The sequence below is a fragment of the Eretmochelys imbricata genome, chromosome 17, assembly GCF_965152235.1.
Source record: "Eretmochelys imbricata isolate rEreImb1 chromosome 17, rEreImb1.hap1, whole genome shotgun sequence".
Lineage (NCBI taxonomy): Eukaryota > Metazoa > Chordata > Testudines > Cheloniidae > Eretmochelys > Eretmochelys imbricata.
The window spans coordinates 8,730,485-8,753,540 of NC_135588.1; the positions used below are offsets into that span (position 1 = coordinate 8,730,485).

A 23,056-nucleotide genomic window follows, 5' to 3' on the forward strand; every position below is an offset into this window, starting at 1 on the left:
ATACTGTGCTTTTGCTTTTTTTTTTTTTTTTTACAGTTACAAATATGAGAAATTGAAAAGTAAAAGCTGAAATTTGAAGAATTGTGCAAAATTTGATTAGAGGAAATCAAGGCTACTTATTCTAGTCAGTGTATGCAGTGGCAAGAAAACTTCTAGTTTTAGAGAAGCCACCAGATGAATTACTGGACTTCCTCTTCCACAATACATTAGAATGAAATATAGTGTCCCAGTTATTACAGTAAGAAATACATTTCATATCGAGAGGAATAGCTGAACGCAGAAGTGAGCCAACTGGAGCTACCTTAGCTATAATTTATCCATGTAAGCTTCCACTCCCTCCCATTAGAAATATATGTGTATATGAATCTGTATACTGTGTGTGCGCATTTGTATGTGTGTATGAACACATACTCCCCGAAGCATGCATCCATCTATCCTGAACAATGCACTAATATCTACACACTTCTTTTTCATCTCATGACGCACAATCAGAGCAAGACTATGCTCTCGGTTACACCAATGTAAATCCAGCGTAACTGTTCATGTCAGTGGAGTTGACACTGACATAGCTGAGAGCAGAATCTGTCCCATAAACAATCAGCACCAGTCTCATTTTAATAGATGTGCTCTTCAGAAAGCTTATAACTGTTATCTAGAGTACCACATTAGGAGCAGAGAGTGACTTAAATTTAAAGAAATAACGAAATAATGAAATATTCCTGTGTAAACATCTCCTGCATAAATTTTACAAATCAGGCTACAAGTTTCTTCCTTCAAGCACAGCAGATTTGAGACTTTTTAAAAATAATAGTAATAAAAAAAATTAACAAGAGGAAATGATTGTTTCCTCTTTGCATTACACAGCACAAGCTGCCACGAGAAGAAAATGTTCTGAACACCTGCAAACCTGCTGCTCTTCCACAATTACAATTGGTTTCAAACTAAAAACAAAAGCAGGCCTGAGCTTGTGGTTACAGTAACTGAGGAGAAGAGAATGTAGCAGGGGGGAACAACAGGAAAAGAAAGAATTTACATTAAATTTAACATCTACTGTCTTGTCAGCTGCCGAGCAAAAGAGGCCCCTCGGTATCAGGGTATGCCTACACTGCAGTCTGGAGATGTGATAGCTGGATCAAAGCCAGCTTGAGTGCCATGGAACTGCAGGGGCTAGCCCTGCCTGCCCAGAACCCTGGGTACGTACTAGATCATATTAGATCAAGCTAGATGAAAACTTGCTTGGGTACATCTACAAACGCTGCAGAAATGCCTCCTGACTGTAGTAGAGACATGCCCTTGGTCTGCTGTGTTGGCTAATTAAAGGCTGGCTCCAGGAGTAAAGCAGAGTAAAGCAAAGCAAGAGTATGTGGAAAAGCAGCAAATAGCTTTCATGCTGAGAATGAAAAGGTGTGGGCAGCTGGGATAAGAATTAAACAGAGCGAAATTACTTCCTTCCTCCACTTCCTCCCTGCACCTCTCTATAAAATAGTTCCTCCTCGGCTGAAATTTCCTTCTGATTTCATGCCAAGCATTTTTCCAGTGGTTCACTCTCACCCAACGCCTGTCATTACCAATCAACTTTCCTTCTTCCTAGCTCCTCTCCACTCTTGCTTTATCCTATTAACCCTGGAGGTTGCTTTCTGCATGTCCATGCTCCCTGACAACTTGTTGATATAGTGCGCTAATTTCGGGAGGACTCTCTCCCCTCTCCTATCATAAACAGCCACGCATGATTTGGCAGACGTTTCCATCATCAGTGTTTATGATCATAACTGCACGTGCTTGAAAGCAGCAGGAAGTTTTCAATACAACTGTCATTAAGACAAGTGAAAAATTCATATAACATGCTGCAAAAACATCTTCCCCTCAAAGGAATAAATGATATAACATTTAACGCTACCGATACAGATAAAAGTGGATAGCGGAGCAGCGCAGGGTAATACACATCAGGGAGATGGCATTCAATAAGGAGCTCTGAGACATGCGGAGAGGGACACAAACAAAATGGAGGGGAAAACTCACGGAACAACGCTCAACCATCACATTCCTGGAGACAAGTGGCAACCATTTGAAGATGATGTTGGTTGACTATCAGTTTTTTAGCATAACATATTGAATGTGTTTATGTTTTGAGGCCAGGGCCCAACCTACAAAACTGGGTTCTGGAGGGAAACTTTCCCAAAGTTTTGGGGGCATTTGAATTGGGGGTTTCCATGAGCATTTTCATTTTCACTGAGCTCCCGCTCTGGTTTTCTTAGGTGCTTGTACAGACGGCTCGGATAGAGGGATATACATACACAGCCTACGTTTTGAAATGTGACTAATGATTTTGGGTGCCTCCTTTTTTAATTGCCCAAATAGACAGACCATGAAAGTGCTGAGCACTTGCCCTCTGAAAATCATGCTCCTTTAAGGTCTCTCAAGCCAGGCACCCAAAACCATTAGTCACTTCAGACAGCATGTGTGCACACCTACACACTCACATATACATACATAGGTTAATATCCCCACTAGCTCCAGGCGTTATAGTGTTATAGAGATGGGAGGAGAGAGACGACTCCTCGTTCACAAAGGGTAGCTTCCATTCATTACTATTTACACAGTGCTTTCAAGGTGTAAAGAGCTAGGAGGGTTTGAGAGTCAAGTGCTGTACCTGGATTTTAAAAGGAGCTGGTTAATGTTACACATTGTTTGTAGTTACAGATGCTAAAGTAAAAGGTAAGCAGATCTCACGCGTCAGGACATGAGATGACCACAAGCAGCCATTTGCGTTCAGAGATCTTTTTGCCTTCCCCTAACACATCAGATATCGCAATATATGGAAACAGAATTTGCTGAAGCAGAGTAGATCAGTCATTCGCAGCTGGTATGCTGTCTCTGTCAGTGGCCAATATGCAAACGCTTCAGAGGAAGGTGAAAGGAAAATGTCATACACCTGGCTGATTAAGCTGATTAATACTGGTTAAGCTAGGGGTGGGGCAGAGATCTCCTTCCTGACCCCTCTGGAAATCAAATAATGTTCTGAAGCATGAGATTTGATTATCACTCAGCATGCATGACTGCAGAGGTTACTGCTGATCATAACATTATCCAGACCGTTTAAAAATGCAGCTACAATATTGGATTATACTATTATCATTCTGCATCTTCAGAGCCCTGTACAAACATGAACTAATTGGTCCCCACGATTTTGGTGTATTATTATCCCCATTTTACAGGTGAGTAAAGAGAGGCTAATGACCTGATTTACAGAGGTGCTGTGCACTGAACTCCCATTTATGCTCATGGGAGAGAAAGCCTGGTTTTCAGAGGTGCTACATACCTCTAAGTGACTAGCCAAGGCCACATGGGCAAGTCTGTGGCAGAACCTGAAACAGTCTGCAGACACTCCTGGCTCTTAGTCCTGTATTCAGATCCATTAGAATATACTGCTTCTCTTACTTGCTGCAGTAGCATACATCTCATTGCTACCAAGTCCAGCCTCTTCCAAATCCATTTGCTACATATCAACAGCCTTATATAGCTCTGCTGCTAGGTACAGTATGCTCTTTTATGATTAGGCCCCAGAAGCTCTAAATCTTTCGGTGTGTATTTCACACACGGAATATCGCTTTCTGTCAACGACCAACTGCTGCCAGACACTTTGGTCCCTTCCTGGGGCATGTTTCCTGAGGACTGAAATGTTTTGATCAAACTAAAGTCTCTGGGCTTAAATATATGGGTACCTGGGTAAAAATTAATAGTCTGTGATACATAAGAGGTTAGACTAGATCATCTAATAGTCACTTCTGGGCTTAAACTCTATGAAATTTCAAATTAAGATCAACAATTAAACCAGAGAATCTCCTGAGGATAACAAGATTGCTACTGAGGGATAGCTCAGTGGTTTGAGCATTAGCCTCCTAAACCCAAGGTTGTGAGTTCAGTCCTTGAGGGGGCTATTTAGGGATCTGGGGCAAAAATTGAGGATTGGTCCTGCTTTGAGCAGGGGGTTGGACGAGATGACCTCCTGAGGTCCCTTCCAACCCTGACAATCTATGATTCTACATACAGGTATGCTGGAGGGTCACAACATTATACCCAGAATTTCACAGATAACCAGTCAGAAGATGCATAAGACGGAAGAGCAAACAGTCTGACAAATATAATAGATTCCGTTCAACAACTCTAGGGTGGAGATTTACAAGTTGCAGCAAATCTATTCAGCCTCTTCTCAGTATGCTTAAAAAGCAAACACCCTTCTGCAGGATCCCCCACACCAGACAGGTCCCCTAGTTCATAACTGAAAGCCAGTGATATTTTTCTGTCAGAAAGTTCAGTCCTGTCCTTCGAAAATCAAGCTTTGTTCTGTCTGCCTCATATGTCACTACCAACATGGGTTCTACCATCAGAGCTGTGCTGGTCGGGTTTGAGATAGAGTGGGACCTAGCTGTCTCTCCTCTGCAGCTGTACTGGCCTTACACTAAAACCTTGCGTTTGACAGTAAAATAAGCAGCTATGCATCCAGAAGACATTAAAGGAGCTGATATCTGCAGTAACAAGGTACCATTTGTATGTTATTTTCTATCTGCAATCACAGGTTAGGGGTTGTCCTCTCCCTGCAGTCCCTTTGGCAGTAGCTTTCACATCAGCATCTTGCAGGGATAACAGCAAAATGGTAGCATGTGGTGTAGGGGTTACTAGACATAGCAGCTTGAGCGAGGTCTGAACAAAGCGTCAAAGGAATGGTATGCTCCTAAACCCTATCCACACTACAGGCACAGTTATAAGCATTAACGCTGCTCCAATCCACACCTAATAATGATCCAAACCATGTTCAAAAACCACATATAAACTAACCGGAACCTATCTACATGACAATTACAACTACAGACAGGGACCCAGTTACAACATGACGGCCCCCGACTCTTTTCCAACACATTTCTTTTGGTGTAGAAGAGATGGAACTTTGCCCGTTCCCTAAACTGGGCACAAGCCAAGCCAACTGAAGTGCAGATGCACTGCATAGCTGAGACTATGCGGTGTTAGTAGAGAGTCAGGGCACAGAACCAGTCAGTGACGTCACAGTAAAATGGCTGTAAGAGGGGGGTAAATCCACGGTTGCAACAAGAATAGGTGGTATAAAAGTCTCTCTGTAACTGTACTCGCAGCAACTACTGATGAACACCGCTGTTGTTAGCCTGTTTCAAGCCCTAGCTTGGATATGGGCCTGTTAGAATGATGTTGGAGTATTAAAAATACTTGACGTGCACTGATTTGCAAGAAGACACAAAATACAATCTATTCAAGCCTGTCTCTTCTGAGTCCCGTAATTACGTGCCACGAGAAATAAATATGTTTCTCAGCTTAACCGTAATTTTTTGCAAGCGATCAATATTTATTGCCTAATCACATTTTCCATATTGCAAGTTAATGGTGTCACTCTCACATGGGGCCAGAGTACTACACAGAGGCCATGCAAAGCTTCACTTGTAGAAACTGCAATCACGGAGCCAGCTCTTGTCGCAGCCTTTACAAAAGGATTTCCACTCAAGCGGCTCATCTTTAATCATTATAAAAGCACAGAAGTTTAATCCATTTTTGATGTAAGCGCTAATAGCTTTGTGTCCTTGAAGTTCAAAGTGGTCTTCGTGCATGTCGCTAATTAGCCGAGCAAGCAGCCATTCAGCTCCCTCTCATGTTTCTAATTAGATCCTTAACAACAAACAAATGTCAACCTTACAAAGGCTGTGCTACATTCTCCTCCATTAGTTAAACAGTTTGGGAGGGATGCAGATGCCATTTTTATGCCATTTTCCCTGTTGGAACATCTTGCACCCTAGTCTGAGACCTCATCTAATCTCCAGGCTGGATGACGTCACTTGGTTAGGCTACCGTCGAGTGATGAGGCCAGTGATGTCTGTGGCTTGGATGCACGCACTGGTGAGTGGCTCTGCAGGCTTACAAGGGGCTGAGGATGCAAACCTGGCTAGGCAGACATTTTGCATGATAAGGAGAAGGGAGACAGCCCAGAATGCTGACTGCGCAGCTGTGACACTTCAAAGGGACAGGATGGAGGACAGAGCTGCAGCTTGGGTGAGTGCCAACAAAATAAACACAAGGATTGAGAGTACTTAGGCCTTGTTTACACTTCTTTTTGGGGGGGGAGGGAGAATCTCCCACTGGTAGGAGTGACAGGGCTCAGGTGGCTGCTGGCCCAGTCTCATCTATATCTGCTCTGAGCTGAGGAGGGTTACCAAGTGATAAAAATGCCAGTGTCCTGTAAACTACTGCTAGCATCATGGCGGCCAGTGCTGGAAGCTGCTCAAAAGAGCCTATTCTAGCTACAACCACCACTATTTAGCATGTGGCAGGTTGGTTGATCAGACTGTATGATGCACGTTTAATTTGTGGAAACACGCTCTCCCCCACCCAAAGTTGCCACACCGTCCTTTCCCCTCTTCTGAAGTGATGCCACATCTGAGCAGAGAGGGACTCCAGGAAACAGCAGCCCAGAATGCTTTTTGTCTTTCCTCTGGCGCTTCCAAGGAGCAGCACAAGTAACAAAAGGGATGGGGCCCGTGCACCGTCAGTTTGACAGCTGACTCAAAGCTTCCAAACCAGACTAGAAAGCCACATCTCCAACACAAGGCTTCCCTTGCCAAAGGTTCTGAGCACATGTGCACGTGGGGAGTTCAATCTGGCACGTAGCTTGCATCATCATCACCAAATCATTTCATTACTGTCCACAGACTGCACCAAAATAGGTCCACAGCACACACTTGCATGTCTTATCAGTTAAGCCAAGGCAGCCAAACAATAATAATTTATATAAATACTATATGTGAATAAATTCTGACTTTTCAGTCATTTTACAAACAGGTATCAATCTAACGGTACTGGAATTTAAAGTTAATTTAAAATCTAACGTATTGTAACACTTTAGATACTTTACGCTAAATGCTCAGGACTGTTTTCTTTCACTTCTACTGCACCTTCCCCACTCTCCTCCCTTTCCCACCACTGCCCCTCCCCCTGCTTTGGATAACTGTAATGCCTTTACATTTCAAAAGAAATTGACTCAGATTTTAGTTTATTTAGGTTGTAAACTCTTTGGGGGCAGAGATCATTTCGGTGTTTGTACAGCACCTAGCCCAAGGGGGGTTTGGGGACACGACACCTAATATTGACATGGCTGTGATACATGATGAAGTTTTCCTCTTCTTCTAACATAGTACTGCAATGAAGTGTTTATCATGAGATAAGGTAAATGGCTCTTTTCTAATTTCAACCCTTTGGCTTCAGAGCTGGCGTTTTCTAATGTGCCTACGGGAGTTAGGAACCCAACTCCCTTTGAAAGTAACTTCCCTTGAGACACTTGCAAATCTCATACCAGATTCCTTTCTTGGCCCTCCCAAATCAACTCTCAGTGCTCCTCCAGCCTCTATGCTCTTTTAAAGTGGCGGACTTAGACTCCAATCCTGAAAAATGCTTCGGAAAGTGGCTGTGGTTCGCCCCACTACCTGTGGATGTCAAGTGACACAAGCAAATGTTTGCAGAACCAGGACCTGAGGTTGAATCCTGTGAAGTGCTGAGAACCCTGAGTTCCCATCGATTTCAGTGGATGTTGAGTGTGCTCAGCACATTGCAGGATCTGACCCACCTCAGATTTTGAGGAGAAAGTCCTAACAGACTTGCACATGCCTGTCCATGTCTTACCCTTTACTGACGTCCTACCAAGAGGCAAACAGGGAAAGTTTTTTACCTGTGATCTTGCTCTCACATGAAATTATTTACTAATAATTTTGCTATTTAAAGTGAGGGAAGAGCAAACCTCTCTGGCATGATCACTTCTTATTGGAGGATAAGAAATCTGTTGCTACTTATACCATGGGCAACCACATTTGCATTAATTGTTTATCACAGTCTGGACAGACCTTTTATTAATATTAATGAGTAACTGGGAACAAAGGGCCCCTTTATTTTTAGCCTACTCTAATTGCGTAGTAATTACTCATCTACAAAACAAATGAGCCGAACTCCATCGCCATGGCAACAGAAACTTCGGCCTCCCACTGTAACACATTAACCGGCTATCATTTCTGTTAATTTTAAATTGAAGCCTTTTGTACAATAACAGGCAGTGGAAGAGCCAAATTAAAACAAAACTGGGACTTCATTTTACTGAATATTTTAATTCACAGTAGTAATTCACATTCTGCTCCTAAAGCATCTCCTTCATACACACACCTACCTATGGATCACTGTATGGAAACATTCAGGACTGTACAGAAAAGGGAAAGGAAAGAAACCCATCCTCGTTCTATGGAAGATCATCTTCTAGCAGGAGTTTACACAAGACACAGGTATTAAACTGATTAGAATTAACTAGCCAAACATGTATATGATATTAAGCAATTATGGGTGAGGCAACTTCACTGACAGATAAGCAAAAGAAAAAGTCATTCCAAGAGTGAAGCTAAGAGAGACCAGTCCATCCAATTAAGCCAGAGGTTCTGAAACTCCTTCATAGCGCGGTCTGCATTTTAACAGAGAAATCAGCTCTTGGAAAGCCTCCCATTCTATTCATGTCTGCATTTGTTTAGTTGGAAAAGTAACACGGTATTAGGAAAGTATTCTAGGCTTCCCCCTTTAATGCTATTCTGCAACTGGAAGTAAGGAGACACCAGCACCATGCGATCAAACAGCTCTGCACTAAATTGAGTAGGAATCAGATTTTGCCCTTAGATGCTGCATGTTTTCCAGGCAAGTTGCCCACACAGTATTTTGTCCTTGGTACCACAGGTCGTAGCTGCAGTTTTCTATGAGCAAAAAAGACAGCGAGAGGACATAGATGGGGGGATGGTGTGGGGGGGTGTTATATACTCTGAACAATGATGCCTAACAAGAAAGAGCACACTGATGTTATTCTAGGACACCAGGAGGAGTTTTTCTAGCCTTATAATGCTCAGAGGTTTCTGAACTGTTCCATGTGAATGCTGCCATTGACATTAGAGGAAATGAATCTCCTACCTACAGACCTTATCCAGCACCCATTGAAGGCACTGGGAATCTCTGTAGCATAAGGGCAAAACATTAGCAGTGACCAAATAGGAGCCATCATTAGGCCACCTTTAAGGCAATCATTGTTTGCCATGACACTTGAGACACAGCCCTTAGGGAAGAGTCAATGGAGACCTAAAGAGATTTTGAAAGAAAAATGGAAACCATCTGAGTACAGTCAGGGTATAACAATAATCCTTTGCGCTCATGTGGTACTTTCCCACAAAGTGCTGTGGCTATGCTAATTGTATCTCCCCCCCCCCGATAGGTAATGTTCCCCCCATTGTACAGAGAGGAAAACTGAGGCACAGAACCCTGAAGTGACTTGCAGATAGTCACACATTGATTCAGAGGAATACAGCCCTTGGTTCTGATCCTTTGCTGCAATTACCAAACAACACTCAAATGAACTTGCTGTCTGACTTTTTTTCCACCCAACAGTGAAGGTCTGTATATCCAACGTTCAATTCTACTTTCCCTGGCTTTTATTATCCCTTCAAGTTAATGCCAAGTCAGATGGATACAAAAGTTTGCTGTAGTGAAAAGATCTCTGTATCCTTTTTCACTTGCCTGTATCTCAAATAGAAAGGGGGGGGGGGGAGAAAAAGATTGTCTCTGTACTCACTGTATTTAACTTTCTCCTGCGTTTTGGGGTCAAATTATTTGAAAATACTAGTGTAAAAGCTTGTAAAATGTGTGTGGTTTGCACCTTTAGCAGCTACTCTGCATAGAAGGTAACACGCTCAATTTGTACTGCCCTGTTGGGTTGTGATTCAGCAAGATTCTTAAGCAGGTGCTTAACTTTAAACATGTAACTAGTTCCATTGAAATCAACTGGACTATTCACATGCTTAAATTTAGGCACATACTTAAACACTTTCCTGAACTGGGGCCTGATTGGTTTCAAACCTTACTGATAACTCATGTAAGGGCTTGTTACATCATGTAAAATAAAGCTGCATTCCAACAACCAGGAGCTTTGTCCCTAAAAAAAATCTGAATGACATTAACTGGCTGTTCCAGCACTTTGCTAGAATAGAGTCAAATCTACTTGTCAAGCGTAAAACTTTCAGTGCTCTGAAATGGAAACATTTTCCTGAATGCATGATTAGCCTGTTTGGATCACAATACCACTGGAGCCACCACTTGGTATGTGTCAAGAGAGGCATCCTGGTAGCCGGAATGATCTCTGTGGACAACTGTTTTCCCATTGAGAATAATTCCGCTGACTGAAAAAACCATTAAAAGTTAGCTACTATATTCATTAAAGATTAACTCATGCTGTACTTAAGTCTGTACTTCAGAACTGGTCACTAACTGCCCTGGAGATGATTTATCAAGTGCACAGGGTTTTCTATAACAAAATTATTGATTAAAGCTGATGTATTTTAACCACAATAGACTTCAAGCAGGAGCCCTGTAAAATGACTATAACCAAGGTCAGTGCCTGGCACAGCAGCAGATTATTTTAAATGTGCTGAAATTTTTATATGGCTCCGTAAGAGGTTCAGTCCCTCAAGGATAAATAAAACGTTTCCAACAATAAAATAATATAAACAGGTATTTTGTGGGGTTTGAGCCCTGGAAGGCACTTCCAGGAATATGTTTTCTATAATGGCTTTGAAATTATCTTGGATCAACGTATGACTTTAGACCTGTAATAGAAATGATTCTGCTTTAATTCCCTTTTTAAAAAACGAAACAAAACAACCCCGCGTCCTTTAGGGAAGTAATTGCAGAGCACATAAAATAGCGAGGAGAAGAGAGGTGTCACTAACAAGGCCGAAAAAACACCTCTCAAGGAAATGCATAACCTCATCTCTACAGCCGTGTTGCACATGCCTAGAAGAAAATGGAGTATTTCCGCTTCAGACGTGCTTATTCAGCACAGAGTTTGGTTTCTTTTACTTCTATTCCTATAACAGGAGACATTTTCCTTTTGTTTGCATTCAACTGATTAATCCACAAGATAGAAGAGCTCATTTAACCTACTGGGAATGGAGGAGTCCTACAGCAAGGACACACATTATGTAGGTACAAAATGGTTGGGGTTCTTCCATTTCATGCCTTCTTCTCAGACCAACATTTTCAGACGCAGCCTTAATATTATAAAGATGAGCAAAGGATAAAAATCTTGACCAGCTGCTAATTTTTAGATGCATCAACTCTGCAGAGTGTTCCAGTTGCCAGCCTCTGTCAAGTAATTACTGGATGTTCCAGTGGAGTGAGAAATTTCAGCCTGCTTCCTTTTCCCAGGTGGTCTGCTTGTTAAATTCTGGTTTTTCAGATTACATGGCTTGGATTAAATTTTATGTATTTTTATATAGTAAAATAAAAAAAGGAGTGCAGTCCATTTGAGCTGTCACTCCAAAGGAAAATATCCTAAATCGGCAGTTTAAATTCCAAGTTGGTTCATCATTAGATTGTTCAGCTGTTGGTCCTTATGACATTTCAGCGTGTTGATCTAGATTTCCCTCATTCCACACACACAGACCAACTGTTGTCCCACTATTTTATTACTATAATTTGCTAACACAATCAGTGCTTAATGACAAGACTAAATATTTTTAGTGCACCTTATTTAAGTGTAAGACATGGATTTCTACACCCTCTGCAATTTGCCGCTCAGCTAACTTTTAGATACATTCCTCATTTCACCATGTCTTGCACATTAAACAGTGGGTCCCCACATCTCTGCAACAGATTGAAATCTATGGGGTAAATTATTCCCGTCTCTCCCTTTGATGTATAAGTGTTGCAACTCTTCACTAGCAAAAAGGGAAATCTTGTGCACCATGCATCCAGCAGACAGTACAGATGTCTATAGGATTGTGATTGTGTCAACTACATCCAAGAAGTTCTTTGGCTAATTTATTTTGCTCTATCAGAGGTAAGGAGCAAATACAGATTCTTAATTGCATCTGGAAAGCACATTCCAGATACTTTGCTTCTTTCAATAACATTTGCTGAGATAAGTGTCCTGAAGACTACATTGACCACACTCTGTAGGCTATGAATGTGCTCAAAACTAACATTTAGGCCACAGGAAGAGCTCCTAATTCTATTGGAGGGAGATGGGGGGAGTATGAGCACTGTAGGGGAACTTTTCTACTCCCAGCAGGACATTTTCTGACAAATAAACTAAAATGAAAAAAAAAGTGTAATTCAGGACTTGAATTACTAGCTGTTAAATCTATTCACTGCTGATTCATTTTGAAAACAATTAAAAAAGTTAAGTGCATAAAACTGGGTGCAAAAAGCAAAGACATTTGTTGGCTCAATGGCAAAGATGATGAACTTGTCTTTTTCTCCTAATGCTGGTATTTATGAAATGTTAAATCTTAATTTAAAAATGTTCCCTTAAGCCCAGCGACATGGCAATGAATACAAACCATGACTAGCACAGAGTCTGTTGCATAACAAGATTTGAGGTTTATGACCTAAAAACAATTCCCTTGTGTCTCAGGAGAGTCTGGTAGAAAGCTGTTTTACATACATTATATTATTTAGCTATCTTATGGGGTGGTTTGCATTTTGCACAAACAATTTAAGACCTGCAAAGAATGATTCTATGGGCTAATGCAGACAGTTGAGGGATTAATGAGGAAATCATGATTACAAATGATTTAAAACAAAACCTTAATTTTCTAATACAAACTAAAACAACAGAACATATTTATATTCAAAGATCTAATTCCCAGGATTTTTAATTTGAAAAATAAGGTAAATTTACTATCAACATAAGAGTATGTGTGAGTTCTTGTGGTGGGAAAGGATGTAGGTTAGCTACAGCCATGTTCAGTTTATAAATTCAGATAATGGGGTTTAACAAATACAGTACTATGGATCCAAGCCTTTAGGAGTACACTGGTTTCTTGACAGCCCTACTCTTCCAATCAAACCAATGCTATGCTTTTGACGGACACACTATTTCAAGTTGATGATATCTATATCAACTCAACAATGCATGTTCTACAACTACATCTACTGCTACCAGGACGACTACTACAGTGCATGCATTTAGTTCAGTCCCACAGATACATACACTCTAAGAACAGGCAAGGGGAGATGTGAAATGTTTTACGGTACGACAGGTGTTTTGTTTTTTTTTAAGTAAGGGAAATTAATAAAAACATAAAAAGAAAGTGTACAAAAAAAAAGAGACATTTCTCAAGAGTTGATATGAGTTGTTTCTTGAACCGTTTCATCTGAACAAGCAAAAAACATGCAACCAGCTGCTACTAACAAGAAGCTGGACACTGAGAGAGGATTAATAGGTGTGGACAAACCTTCCCGCTGAGCGCGCTCAGAAGAGTGTTTGAGAGGAGGTGTGCACGTCCGAGTGTAAGAGAGGCCGGAAAGAATGCCTCAGAGACACCCTCTCTCACAGCAGCCCCAACCAAGCAAGAGAGAAAACAACAAAAACATAACTGCTCACACTCACCATCAAGGTCAGTAGCTCACGTTACTAGATTTGTTATAGCTGGCAAGTATAAAGTACAGTAAGGGGTTGTTGGGGGCTCAGGGATCAAAGGCAGCATTTGCAGTTGGAGACTGGCAAGGTGTTAAGGGTTGGGGAAGGGGGGAAAGAGGTATATGTCCTTAGCTTCAAACCACAAGAGAGTCCTGAGCCTTCTCCGCTTTATACCTCTTGTCATCGTTTATACTGGGCAGAGTGGGTGTAAAATGTTGCCCTTCTGATTTGCTTATGTTTTTGCCCCCACTTTGAATGACTGCACCAAGTGTCAAGCAGTGAAGAATCAGGTCTGTTGTATTATTATTTTATTCTCCACTCATCAGGGAGGAATAGTTAACAGTAAGAAGCTGGGGAACACACTAAGACTATCTGGTGGGGGGGAAAAAACCCAACAACTTTCTGCCAAATTTTATTTTGTTTTCCGTTTTGGGGTTTTTTTTTCTTCCAAATTAATCCCCCCTCCCAAGTGTAAGATAAAAATGTTTTCTATCCCTCTGTTTTCCCTTTTTTTTAAACAGCACTTACAAGACAAAAATGATTGCGCTCAAAATATGCCAGGTGAAATTAAAAGAAACGTGACACTGATAGTGAAATTGTCTAGGAGGAGTTTGCAGCATTCAGACTTTCAAGCTTGCTAATTTTACATGGCCCAGGTCCCAATTCATTAAAAAAAAATACAAGGAGGGATGAGGTTATCAAAGCCAACTAGAGGATTTAGCCACACAGGTCCCACGGAAGTGAATGGGAAACCGTATGGCTAAATCTAAGTCAGTTTAGAAAAATTTCACCCATTGCTTCTACATGGGGCTGTTGGTTGGGTGCGTGATTTATAAAGGGACGCATCAAAGCATAAACCTGCCAGTCTGGGAGAAGAGTTTAGCAAGTGTGAATTTATGAATGACACTGAACACAAAAACAGGGAAATGTCCCTTTCTACTGATCACAGGAGTTACTGTTGCAATTGGTATCAGACCTTATTCCATCTAATAATAGTAATTGGTGGTTGTATTCCCACAAGCAGAAATATGACAAAAAAATTTAAAAAAAGAAAGAAAAAGGGAGAAAAGGAAACAGAAGCCCACAATGTGCAGAATCACAAAAATGATTACTGACCAAAATAGGTTCATGACATTAACACAGCTGACATGCAAGTTAACTGCACCCCAGGCTGAAATAATCTAGGCATATTCCTTTGATGATTATTAAGCAAACATGCAAATTTTACACAGTACATGTAAGAACACCATCTTAGGTTACACAGAGGTCATCAATGCCCAGACAACACGGTGATGGGGTTTTAGAAATACATTAGACAAAGTCTTGCCTGGAAGTGTGCATGCATTTTGGGTGCTGAACAGATCTTAGTTTGCTTATGTTCCATATTTTTGAAAGAGTTCAACTCCCTAAATAAAGTGGCCAGTCTTTTACTGGGAATGCTGGGAGCTGCTGAGTACAAAACACTTCTGTAAATCTTGCCACTTTGTTTAGGTGTCTGAATGGGAGCTGTTGGTGCGGAGTTCTTCGCAAAAATCTGGCACTAGAAATGTTCCAAGATTCATGTCCAAAAAGGTAGCTATATAAAAAATGCATTGAAGTGAAAATGAAAGTTTTGGGAGTGCACTTAAGCTCTGATCCCGCAAACATTTATGTATGTGCTTAGCTTTACTGCTGTAAAAAGCCCCCTTGAAATCAATGAAACTACTCATGGGAGTAAAGTTAAGCACATGCTTAAGTGTTTTCAGGATCATGGCCTGAATTTTCAAAGGAATTGGCATCAGTGGAAAGTGGAGCTCTGATTTATTCACAGAGAAGGTATAGCCAGGGCAGCACAAATAGAACCGCCCCAATAATGTGCAGTGGAATAGTGGGGAACGGGGGGAGGAGGGGAGGGGCGTGTTTCTGTTGTCCATTCGTTCTCTTTGACTTTACTCAGACTGACAACAAAAGGAAGCCAATGAGTGCCAGTCATGCTGCATTCTGCATTTTTAATCATAAAAGCATATGAGGGGATTGTGCACATTTGCAAAAACATTTTTCTTGTAATGAATCGGGCCCATACACTGTAAAATGATATTTATCATACTCCATTGCTCCTGAATACAATTCACTACCATTGCTGTATGAAAGTGACAAGCCCAAGATGCCCTGTTCAACAACTCTCTTTAGATGGAAATGACTGCAAATAAAACACCATCGTTCCATAGAACACATTTCACTACAAATGTAAACAGCCTCTAGTTTAAGAAGTTTGACAATCTCTTTCTTCCTCCTTGAGATTACGGGTGAGTTTTGTTTGTTTGTTTTGGGGCATGCATACAATTTTGAGACTTGAAAGGCATTTCCAAACTCCATACTGCTCTTTAAACTTGCCAGGAAGGGTGGTGTTAATTTAGGGTTAGATTTAGTTTCGTATTGCACGTTCAAATAAAAATAATAAAATTAAAAAAAACCCCACACTAAAAAAACCCCAAATGATTTCAGGCACAGAATTGATTGATGCTCAGTTCAATTGTAATGGCGAACCAAAAGCACTCTGATTAAAAAAATAGTAATAATGGAAGCAACGTTAATCTAGCCAAACCCTCTGCGCCTCGCTAAGGGGCAACTCACCAGGTCTGTTAGTACTTAAAACAAAACCTGAAGGGCAAAACACGAGGAAGAGACAGTGACAATTAAGTCCATTTTCCTCAATTAATAGGTGAAATCAATTTTTCTTCCCTTTAAAGAAAGGGAGGAGGGAGAAAGAAAGAGAAGGAAAAATATTCCCACAGCTGTCTGGCAAGTCACCCCTTAGGCTTTCTCCACATGCCACAAAATAAAACTGGTACAGATGATCCTTTGTAGCCCCGCAAGCAGTGCCAGTTTGCATGGAACGGAGTTCTCCTGACATCTTACTTTGGACTCCACAGAATTAGGGTCTCACTCAATGCATATTTGGGTATTAGTCCTCAATAGCGTTTTTTTTTTTCCTTTTCCTTTTATTTATTTATTTATTTTAAGAGCCTAGCTAACCAGCGTAGAAGTTCCACACAGCTCACTGAAAACCTCTACTCTAGGATCAAATTGTGAGTAAGCTGGAAACATTCTTTGCTGCGTGTCTTATGTGTACAATGTTGAGCAACACCACACTGAAGCGGCTGGGGAGTTGAATGCCAGGTAGCAAGAACGTTTTCTCAAAACTCCCTGCCTCCCTAGATGTCCCTTCATCATTAGCAAGAACAAATGGTAAGATGAATTCACAGGATCATACATAAATGTTGAATGTACCTGTGAGAGCAGGTAAATCTACTGAGAAGGCATCACTATACCCTTTGCTCTTGCTCAGGGTTTATAAAATGTGTTCAGTCACCACTGTACAATCAAGACACAGGATAGTATGCAGACACAGAACAGGGTGTGCTGGTAAGTTAACAGCCCACTCATGACTGTACTGAACATTTAATTACTTAAGCAAAGCGCTAATTCACATGTTTCCCTACATTGAAATTCTAGGGTAATAACTGTAATTGGTAACTATTTATTTATTTCCCTTAAGGGGGGAAAAAAAAGCATTTGGAAGGACAGAGAGAAAAGCTTTAACATTTCTCGTGAAGCTTAGGCAGCAGTTTGCAGTAGGTAACAAGAGGAGCAGTCTGAGAAACAAAAACTAAGCTTTGAATGGCAGGAAAATTAAAAACGATACTTTGGAAACCAACAATACATGTGCTTTCAGCCGGGCCACTTTGATTTGGCTCCAGGTAACGTTTATTGATTGCCTGTACTTCAGGCAGCATTTACAGCTGTACGACCCCAATTAGAGTTCAAAGGAAAGCAGATCTTGAGTGCATATATGAACATTTTAGGATCTCTTCTAATCTACTGTAGCAGATGGCTTTTGTCTCCAAGTTAACAGGAAGCTCTGTGCTAGTAAATTACCATCCTGGTAACCAGCTAGTTCCAAGGGAAAGAATACTATTTTGTTGGGAGGTGGGGCCAGGAAAGGTGTTTTTAAAAATAAATCCATAGGACACCTTGCCATGATATCTTACTGGGGGCAATCGTTCAAGGCACAAATCTGGGTGGTGTGGTTTGATCTCGCAGCCATTGGAGCATTAACGGCAGAGAGCAAATGCTGCATTGTTAACCCAGTGCAAACTTCACATGAGAAATGAAAACTTTTTTCTTTTTGGTCCTTTAGGATCTTTAATTTAAAAATAAATAAATGAACGATACCAAAAAAACCCCACTACCCTGGGTTTGCCAGTTCTTATGTAAACCTCATGTAAGGTGCTCCAGGCCTCGTGGCCTCTGCTTGTAGTGTGTGTGTGTGGTTTTTTTTTCAGGTCCCCAGGATAAGTGTGAGGAAAATCAGAGTAATGATGGACAGCTGCAGCCACATAGAATGCCAACAGAGCTTTTACCTTCCCCTGCATTCTGAGGGTATGCCATGTAGCAGCCTCTTCCACCGGCCCCCCTACCTGATCCTCTTGCTGCCGCCACCGCTGCTGCTGCTACTGGTCCATAGGCTGCTGCCGGAAAACCTAGCCACGGAAAGAAGGAGAAGGGTAAAGGGAAAAATCCAATGAAAAGCAGGTGTAACCAAATCAATCAAGCAAACAGAAAAAGGGGAGGGGGAGGGGCAAAATACTGTAGCACTTTTGGGGGCAACTATGGTCAATTATGGTCCTCTTTTCAAAAGGGGGGGGGTCTGACTTGAGGCACCTTAAGAGAGCCTGATTTACTGACAGAGCTGAGCCTCTGAAAATCAGGTTCCTTTATGGTGTGCCTACTTGGGCATGCAAAATTGAAGCACCTGTGGCCTTCTTTTGAAAATCCTGCCCTAAATCCTCTGCAATGAATTTCAATGGCTGCATGCTCTGATGATGCCTTTTTATCCTGTGCATAGGTCTTCTGAGCCAATGCAAGTTTTAAAGGCAAGATACTGGAGTGAATAAATTCACAGAGACAGCTTGTAGGATGTGGTTTATATCTTCTTGCTTTCAAACTGTTAGGGCTCAGATCAGTTTTGCAGAACAGTAAGGATACATTTATTTTATTCTTTGCTTATTTGCAAGAGGAAAGCAATATGCTGATTTACAGACAAGACAGTAATCAAAATTACAGGGGGGTCCTTGTTTCAAGAACACAGGTTTGCTGGGATAAAGTAAAAAATTTTTCACTTGGATGCATTTAAAAAAAAAAAGCAGCTTTCTAAAGCAAAACAGCAGCAGATCAAGGAATTTCAGGTACCATACCCTGATGCTGTGAAACTGCAAAAAAATGGGCTGTGCACTAGCAACACTGTGGTTTCTAATTTAATTCATTTAAAAAAATCTGCCAGAGACACTGGCTTTATTTATTTTTAAGTAAGCAAAGACAGGGGAAAAGGTGATCAACAAAAACACCAGATGCCCTTGCTGCAAAGGACAGCAAGAGGCTCTGAAGGGTTCCTGGTCTTTGCAGAATTCCAGCTGCTGATATTAGTTTTGACGACCCAAGACGGGGCAAGCTTGTCAGGGAACACAGCTTCTGTGCCACACTGAAGAGACCACAGAAAAACAACTGCGACTTTAAAGAAGCAGTTGAGACAGCAGAAGAGAGCAGAACAAACTAGAGAGAGAGACAGAGAGAGAAAGAGTTCCAGATAAATCAGCAAACTACAAGCCCACTAACTCTAGTACTATCATCCCAGCTACACGGAACCAGGGGAAAAACTGAACAAAGAACAGCTAGGCGAGAGTGACTCTAAGCTACTTTAAAACATCAATTAAAAAAGACATACTTGCATTTAAATACGGTAATAGGGCTGTTAGGGGGGGAAAAAAAAGTCTATGTAAATATATGCACAGCTACCTCAGGCTATTGTCTGAGGCTGTTCCCAAAATACAGAACATGTGCACAAACACAGCAAATCAAGTTATTATTGAACACTGACACAAGCCTGTTTGCTCTCATTATGATGCTGAATTGTTACAAACACTGAAGAGTAAGACACCCGGCAGGATTTATTTGGGGTGATAGGGTCAAAAGCCTAAGTCTCCTCTACCCCCCTAACCCGGATTGAGGCCTGGTCTACAGTTAAAATTTAGATTGACATAGCTACGTAAAATTCACCCTCCTGAGTGACAACCTAAACCCTGCATAGATGCAGCTAAGTCAACCAAAGAATGCTTCTGTCAACCTAGCTACTGCTGCTCAGGGAGGTGGATTAACTCCATAGATGGAAAACCCCTATACAGTGCCATAGTTTTGCTGCGGTAGTGTAAACGGGCCCCCAGGTACAGGCAGAAGCCTCAGTATCCTGCCAGTCTCTACTTTCCTCTTAGCCAGAGCTCGCTGTTACAAAATGGAATTCACTCTTCTGGGGGGAAAACTTCTGGCAGGTCAGAGGCAAGTCTCTGGAACCATATTCTCTTCCCATTAGAAACAAGCCCAAACCCAAATCGTTATCCAGACTTGGACCAATCAGTCAATTAGCGAAATTCCCCAGGGCCTGATGGAACACACAGGGCCAGCTTCAAACAGTTGGGGGGAGAAGGTGTCCCCATTCTCCCAAAGAAATCCCCTTCTCCGTCTAAGATGATGCACAGCCAACCAACTTGCCCAGAAAGCAGCATCCTTCACATTCCCACATCCCATTCCAGACAGGTCCATAGTGAATGTGAAAATTCACAGGCAACCTGTCAACTGCAGGCTTTGTGGGCTCCCTAAGGTGCCCCAGAGGTTCAGATGAGACTTGGATTTTCCATATTATAATATGCCTCTGCCTCCTTCCAGTGTGCGCCCCCGACAGTGAAACCTCCTTCGAAGACAGCGTCAGAAACAGAGCCGGAAAGCATATTTCTCTTGCTCAAGTGCCAGGGACTCCCGGTATTTACTTCAAACGAAGGGCAAAAAAGCATTACTATGCAAAAGAAGCATGAAATAATGGAGGTGGAGAAGGAAACCAACAGAAAGACCCTGAACAAAAGATGCATTATTCTACTCCAGAGTGTGCTTTGGACAGGTGTGTGAAAAATTAGCTCACAGAAAGGAATTTGTTATCCCAAATCTCGGGGAAAAGCCTCCGCATGACACTGAGTTCCAAACAACTGAAATAGAATCTGATCAACTCAAGCGCTGTTAGGGAAATTCTGCCCCTGTGTGTGGGCGAGTATTTGGGGCAGGGCGAGAGGACGGTTAGAAGTGGGGGGGTGGGGGGGGTGGAAGGGTTGGGAGGAGAAGGGGGGACTGATTAATAACCAGGATTCGGAAAACATGGTTACCAATCCTGACCCAGAGAGACTAGCTCCCTCAGCCCACAAGCCTTGAATCAATGCCGCCTACTGAAAATAGATTTGCCAGGCTTCACATTAACATGGTTAATATTTGCACACTACATTGAAGCTGTAATAATAATAATAATTATTATTATTATTCTAGTTATTTACATAATATTTTTCACCCTTAGGTCTCAAAGTGAGCTTTACAAAGGTGGCTAAATAGCACTATCTCCATTTTACAGATAGCTTCTCCGTACCTCAGAGTACCCTAAGTGACTTGCCAAAGGTCACACAGAGAGTCAGTAGCAGAGCTGGGAATAAAACCCAGGTCTCCTGGTTCCCAGCCTGGTCAGTAAAGCATTATGACTCCCTCAGCACTATGTAAAGGGGTGTCCCCGCACTGCTGAGTCAGACTTTAGAGAACATCATTTATATTGACAGAATGATCAACCCTCCCATCCTAGGTATCATATGATATTTCTCTTGCACTTATATTCACTGTGCCCAGGTGATCTAGTGCCATAGGTACTCACACATGGGAAGTGAGGCATGACCCACCCACCACCATCCTACTGAGCTACTACTCACTACTATGACTCATTAGTGGAGAGGCAGGCGTATGCAACACCTCTGCCTCTCCACCCCCATCTTCATGCATCCAATAGAAACTGTTTTTTAGACAAATACTTCGGCAAAGGTATTTCTCTACATTATAGCAGGTTAGTAACTTTCCCTGACTCCTGGGGTTTAAAACAGCATGGGCCATAGTGTCCCAAATGGATGTTCTATATGTAGAGGGCTAAAATTTGGCTACAGAGAGAGACCACCTATCGCTCTGCAACTTATTACGATCAGTGGGGATCTAGACATGGATGGAGCCAAGGGAAGAACTCCCAGGGGCCCAAAGCAGGGTACTATGCATGGAAAATACTGGGTTCTGGAACTGCTTGTCAGTGGAGATCAGGAGCTGTCCTACACGCCTATAGCATGAAGTGTAAGACCCACCTCTTTCCACAGGTGAAGGCAATGACTGCGAACTGGCCTCATAACCTTTTCCTGGAGATAAACAGGAGGGTGTTTGGGGCTGGGGTGGAGGCTCCATGGGATGACTGGGGCCTGGATGAAGGTGTCGGGGAGGGGGGAGTGTCACCAATGCCTGTGAACAAGGAGAGCCTTGAGCCAGAATTGGGCCCCTTCCGCTTCTGATCCTGTTCCCTTCTTCTTCACTTGGATCCAGCAGGGGGAGCAGCAAGTGGGAAGGCCAAGGGGGTGTCCTGGCTGCCTGCTCAGCAGATGCCGTTGCGGGCCGTTCCAGCAGCCCAGCATCTCATCTGGGACGTGGGAACACCTGGCATCGGCAGCCTTAGTAACCTGACACCTGCTGCCATTCCGGTGGGGGGAGAGGGGACAGCACAGAGAGACGGAAGAGAACAGGGCAATTGCAGTCGAAGCTGGGGGAGGGAGGAACACTGTGACCAAAATCTGTGAAGCAAAAGACATGCTGAGCTGAGTGGGGCAGAGGAGTCCACCTGGAGCCAGCTGGCATCTGATAGGGTTTAAGCAATAAACAGGCCAGCTCTGAGCCAACCGCATCCAGCAACAGGCCCTGAACCAAAGCCCTCTGAAGTCAACAGGAGTCTTTCCATTGACTTCAATGGACTTTGGATGAGATCCAAGGTGAAGGCCACACTGCATCATAGAAGAGGAAGCAGCACCAGCCCTTCTTGCTCTGAATAGCCACCGTTATCTAGAGCCATCACTATGCCAACTGAAAAATCAAAAAGGAGGAGGGAAGGGCTCAATTACTCATCATATTTGTCCCCTTCCTGCAGAAATGATCCCTGTCCTTCTTTGTGTATCCTTTGCTTATAACTGCCTAGAGAAAACAAGACGCCTAAGCTGTTCCAAAGGACTAAAGTGGATTTAGGCATTCCAATTAGCAGATATTTTACAATAAATGTTTTGAAAGGGGATCAAATGCTGTCCAAGAAAGCCCTGAGGATTCAGATCAATTTCATGCTGCCTTATTACTCAGAAAAAGCTAACATGAATATTTGGAGTTCAATTTTTCACAGATAAATTTTTCTGCTTCCTGCATCACTAGTTTCACTTTAAATACTGAAACAGCCTCATGTGGGAGAACAAGGACACATCTGTTTTTAACTACGATGCCCTAAGGTCACAATTTTAGTGAGTGGCTGTCTACATGCAAGTGTTTTTTCCAACACACAAATAAGTCTGGGGAGAAATCAAGTGGGTGACACATAACCAAAGGATGGGATGCTGAATTTAAAGAGCC

The 23,056-nt window shown here is 42.2% G+C and overlaps 1 protein-coding gene across 5 annotated transcripts in view; it reads right to left on the reverse strand.

The window, feature by feature from the left end:
• Positions 1-23,056, reverse strand: part of MSI2 (musashi RNA binding protein 2) — a 379,996-nt gene that overhangs the window by 21,696 nt on the left and 335,244 nt on the right. For 4 of the 5 annotated variants that reach the window (XM_077836436.1, XM_077836435.1, XM_077836438.1 and 1 more), the window contains one exon: positions 17,974-18,036. In XM_077836436.1, coding sequence (XP_077692562.1) covers positions 17,974-18,036 — 63 coding nt within the window. Of the gene's footprint in view, positions 1-17,916; positions 18,037-23,056 lie in introns of all 5 variants that reach the window. The other variant, XM_077836439.1, reaches the window with a different exon arrangement.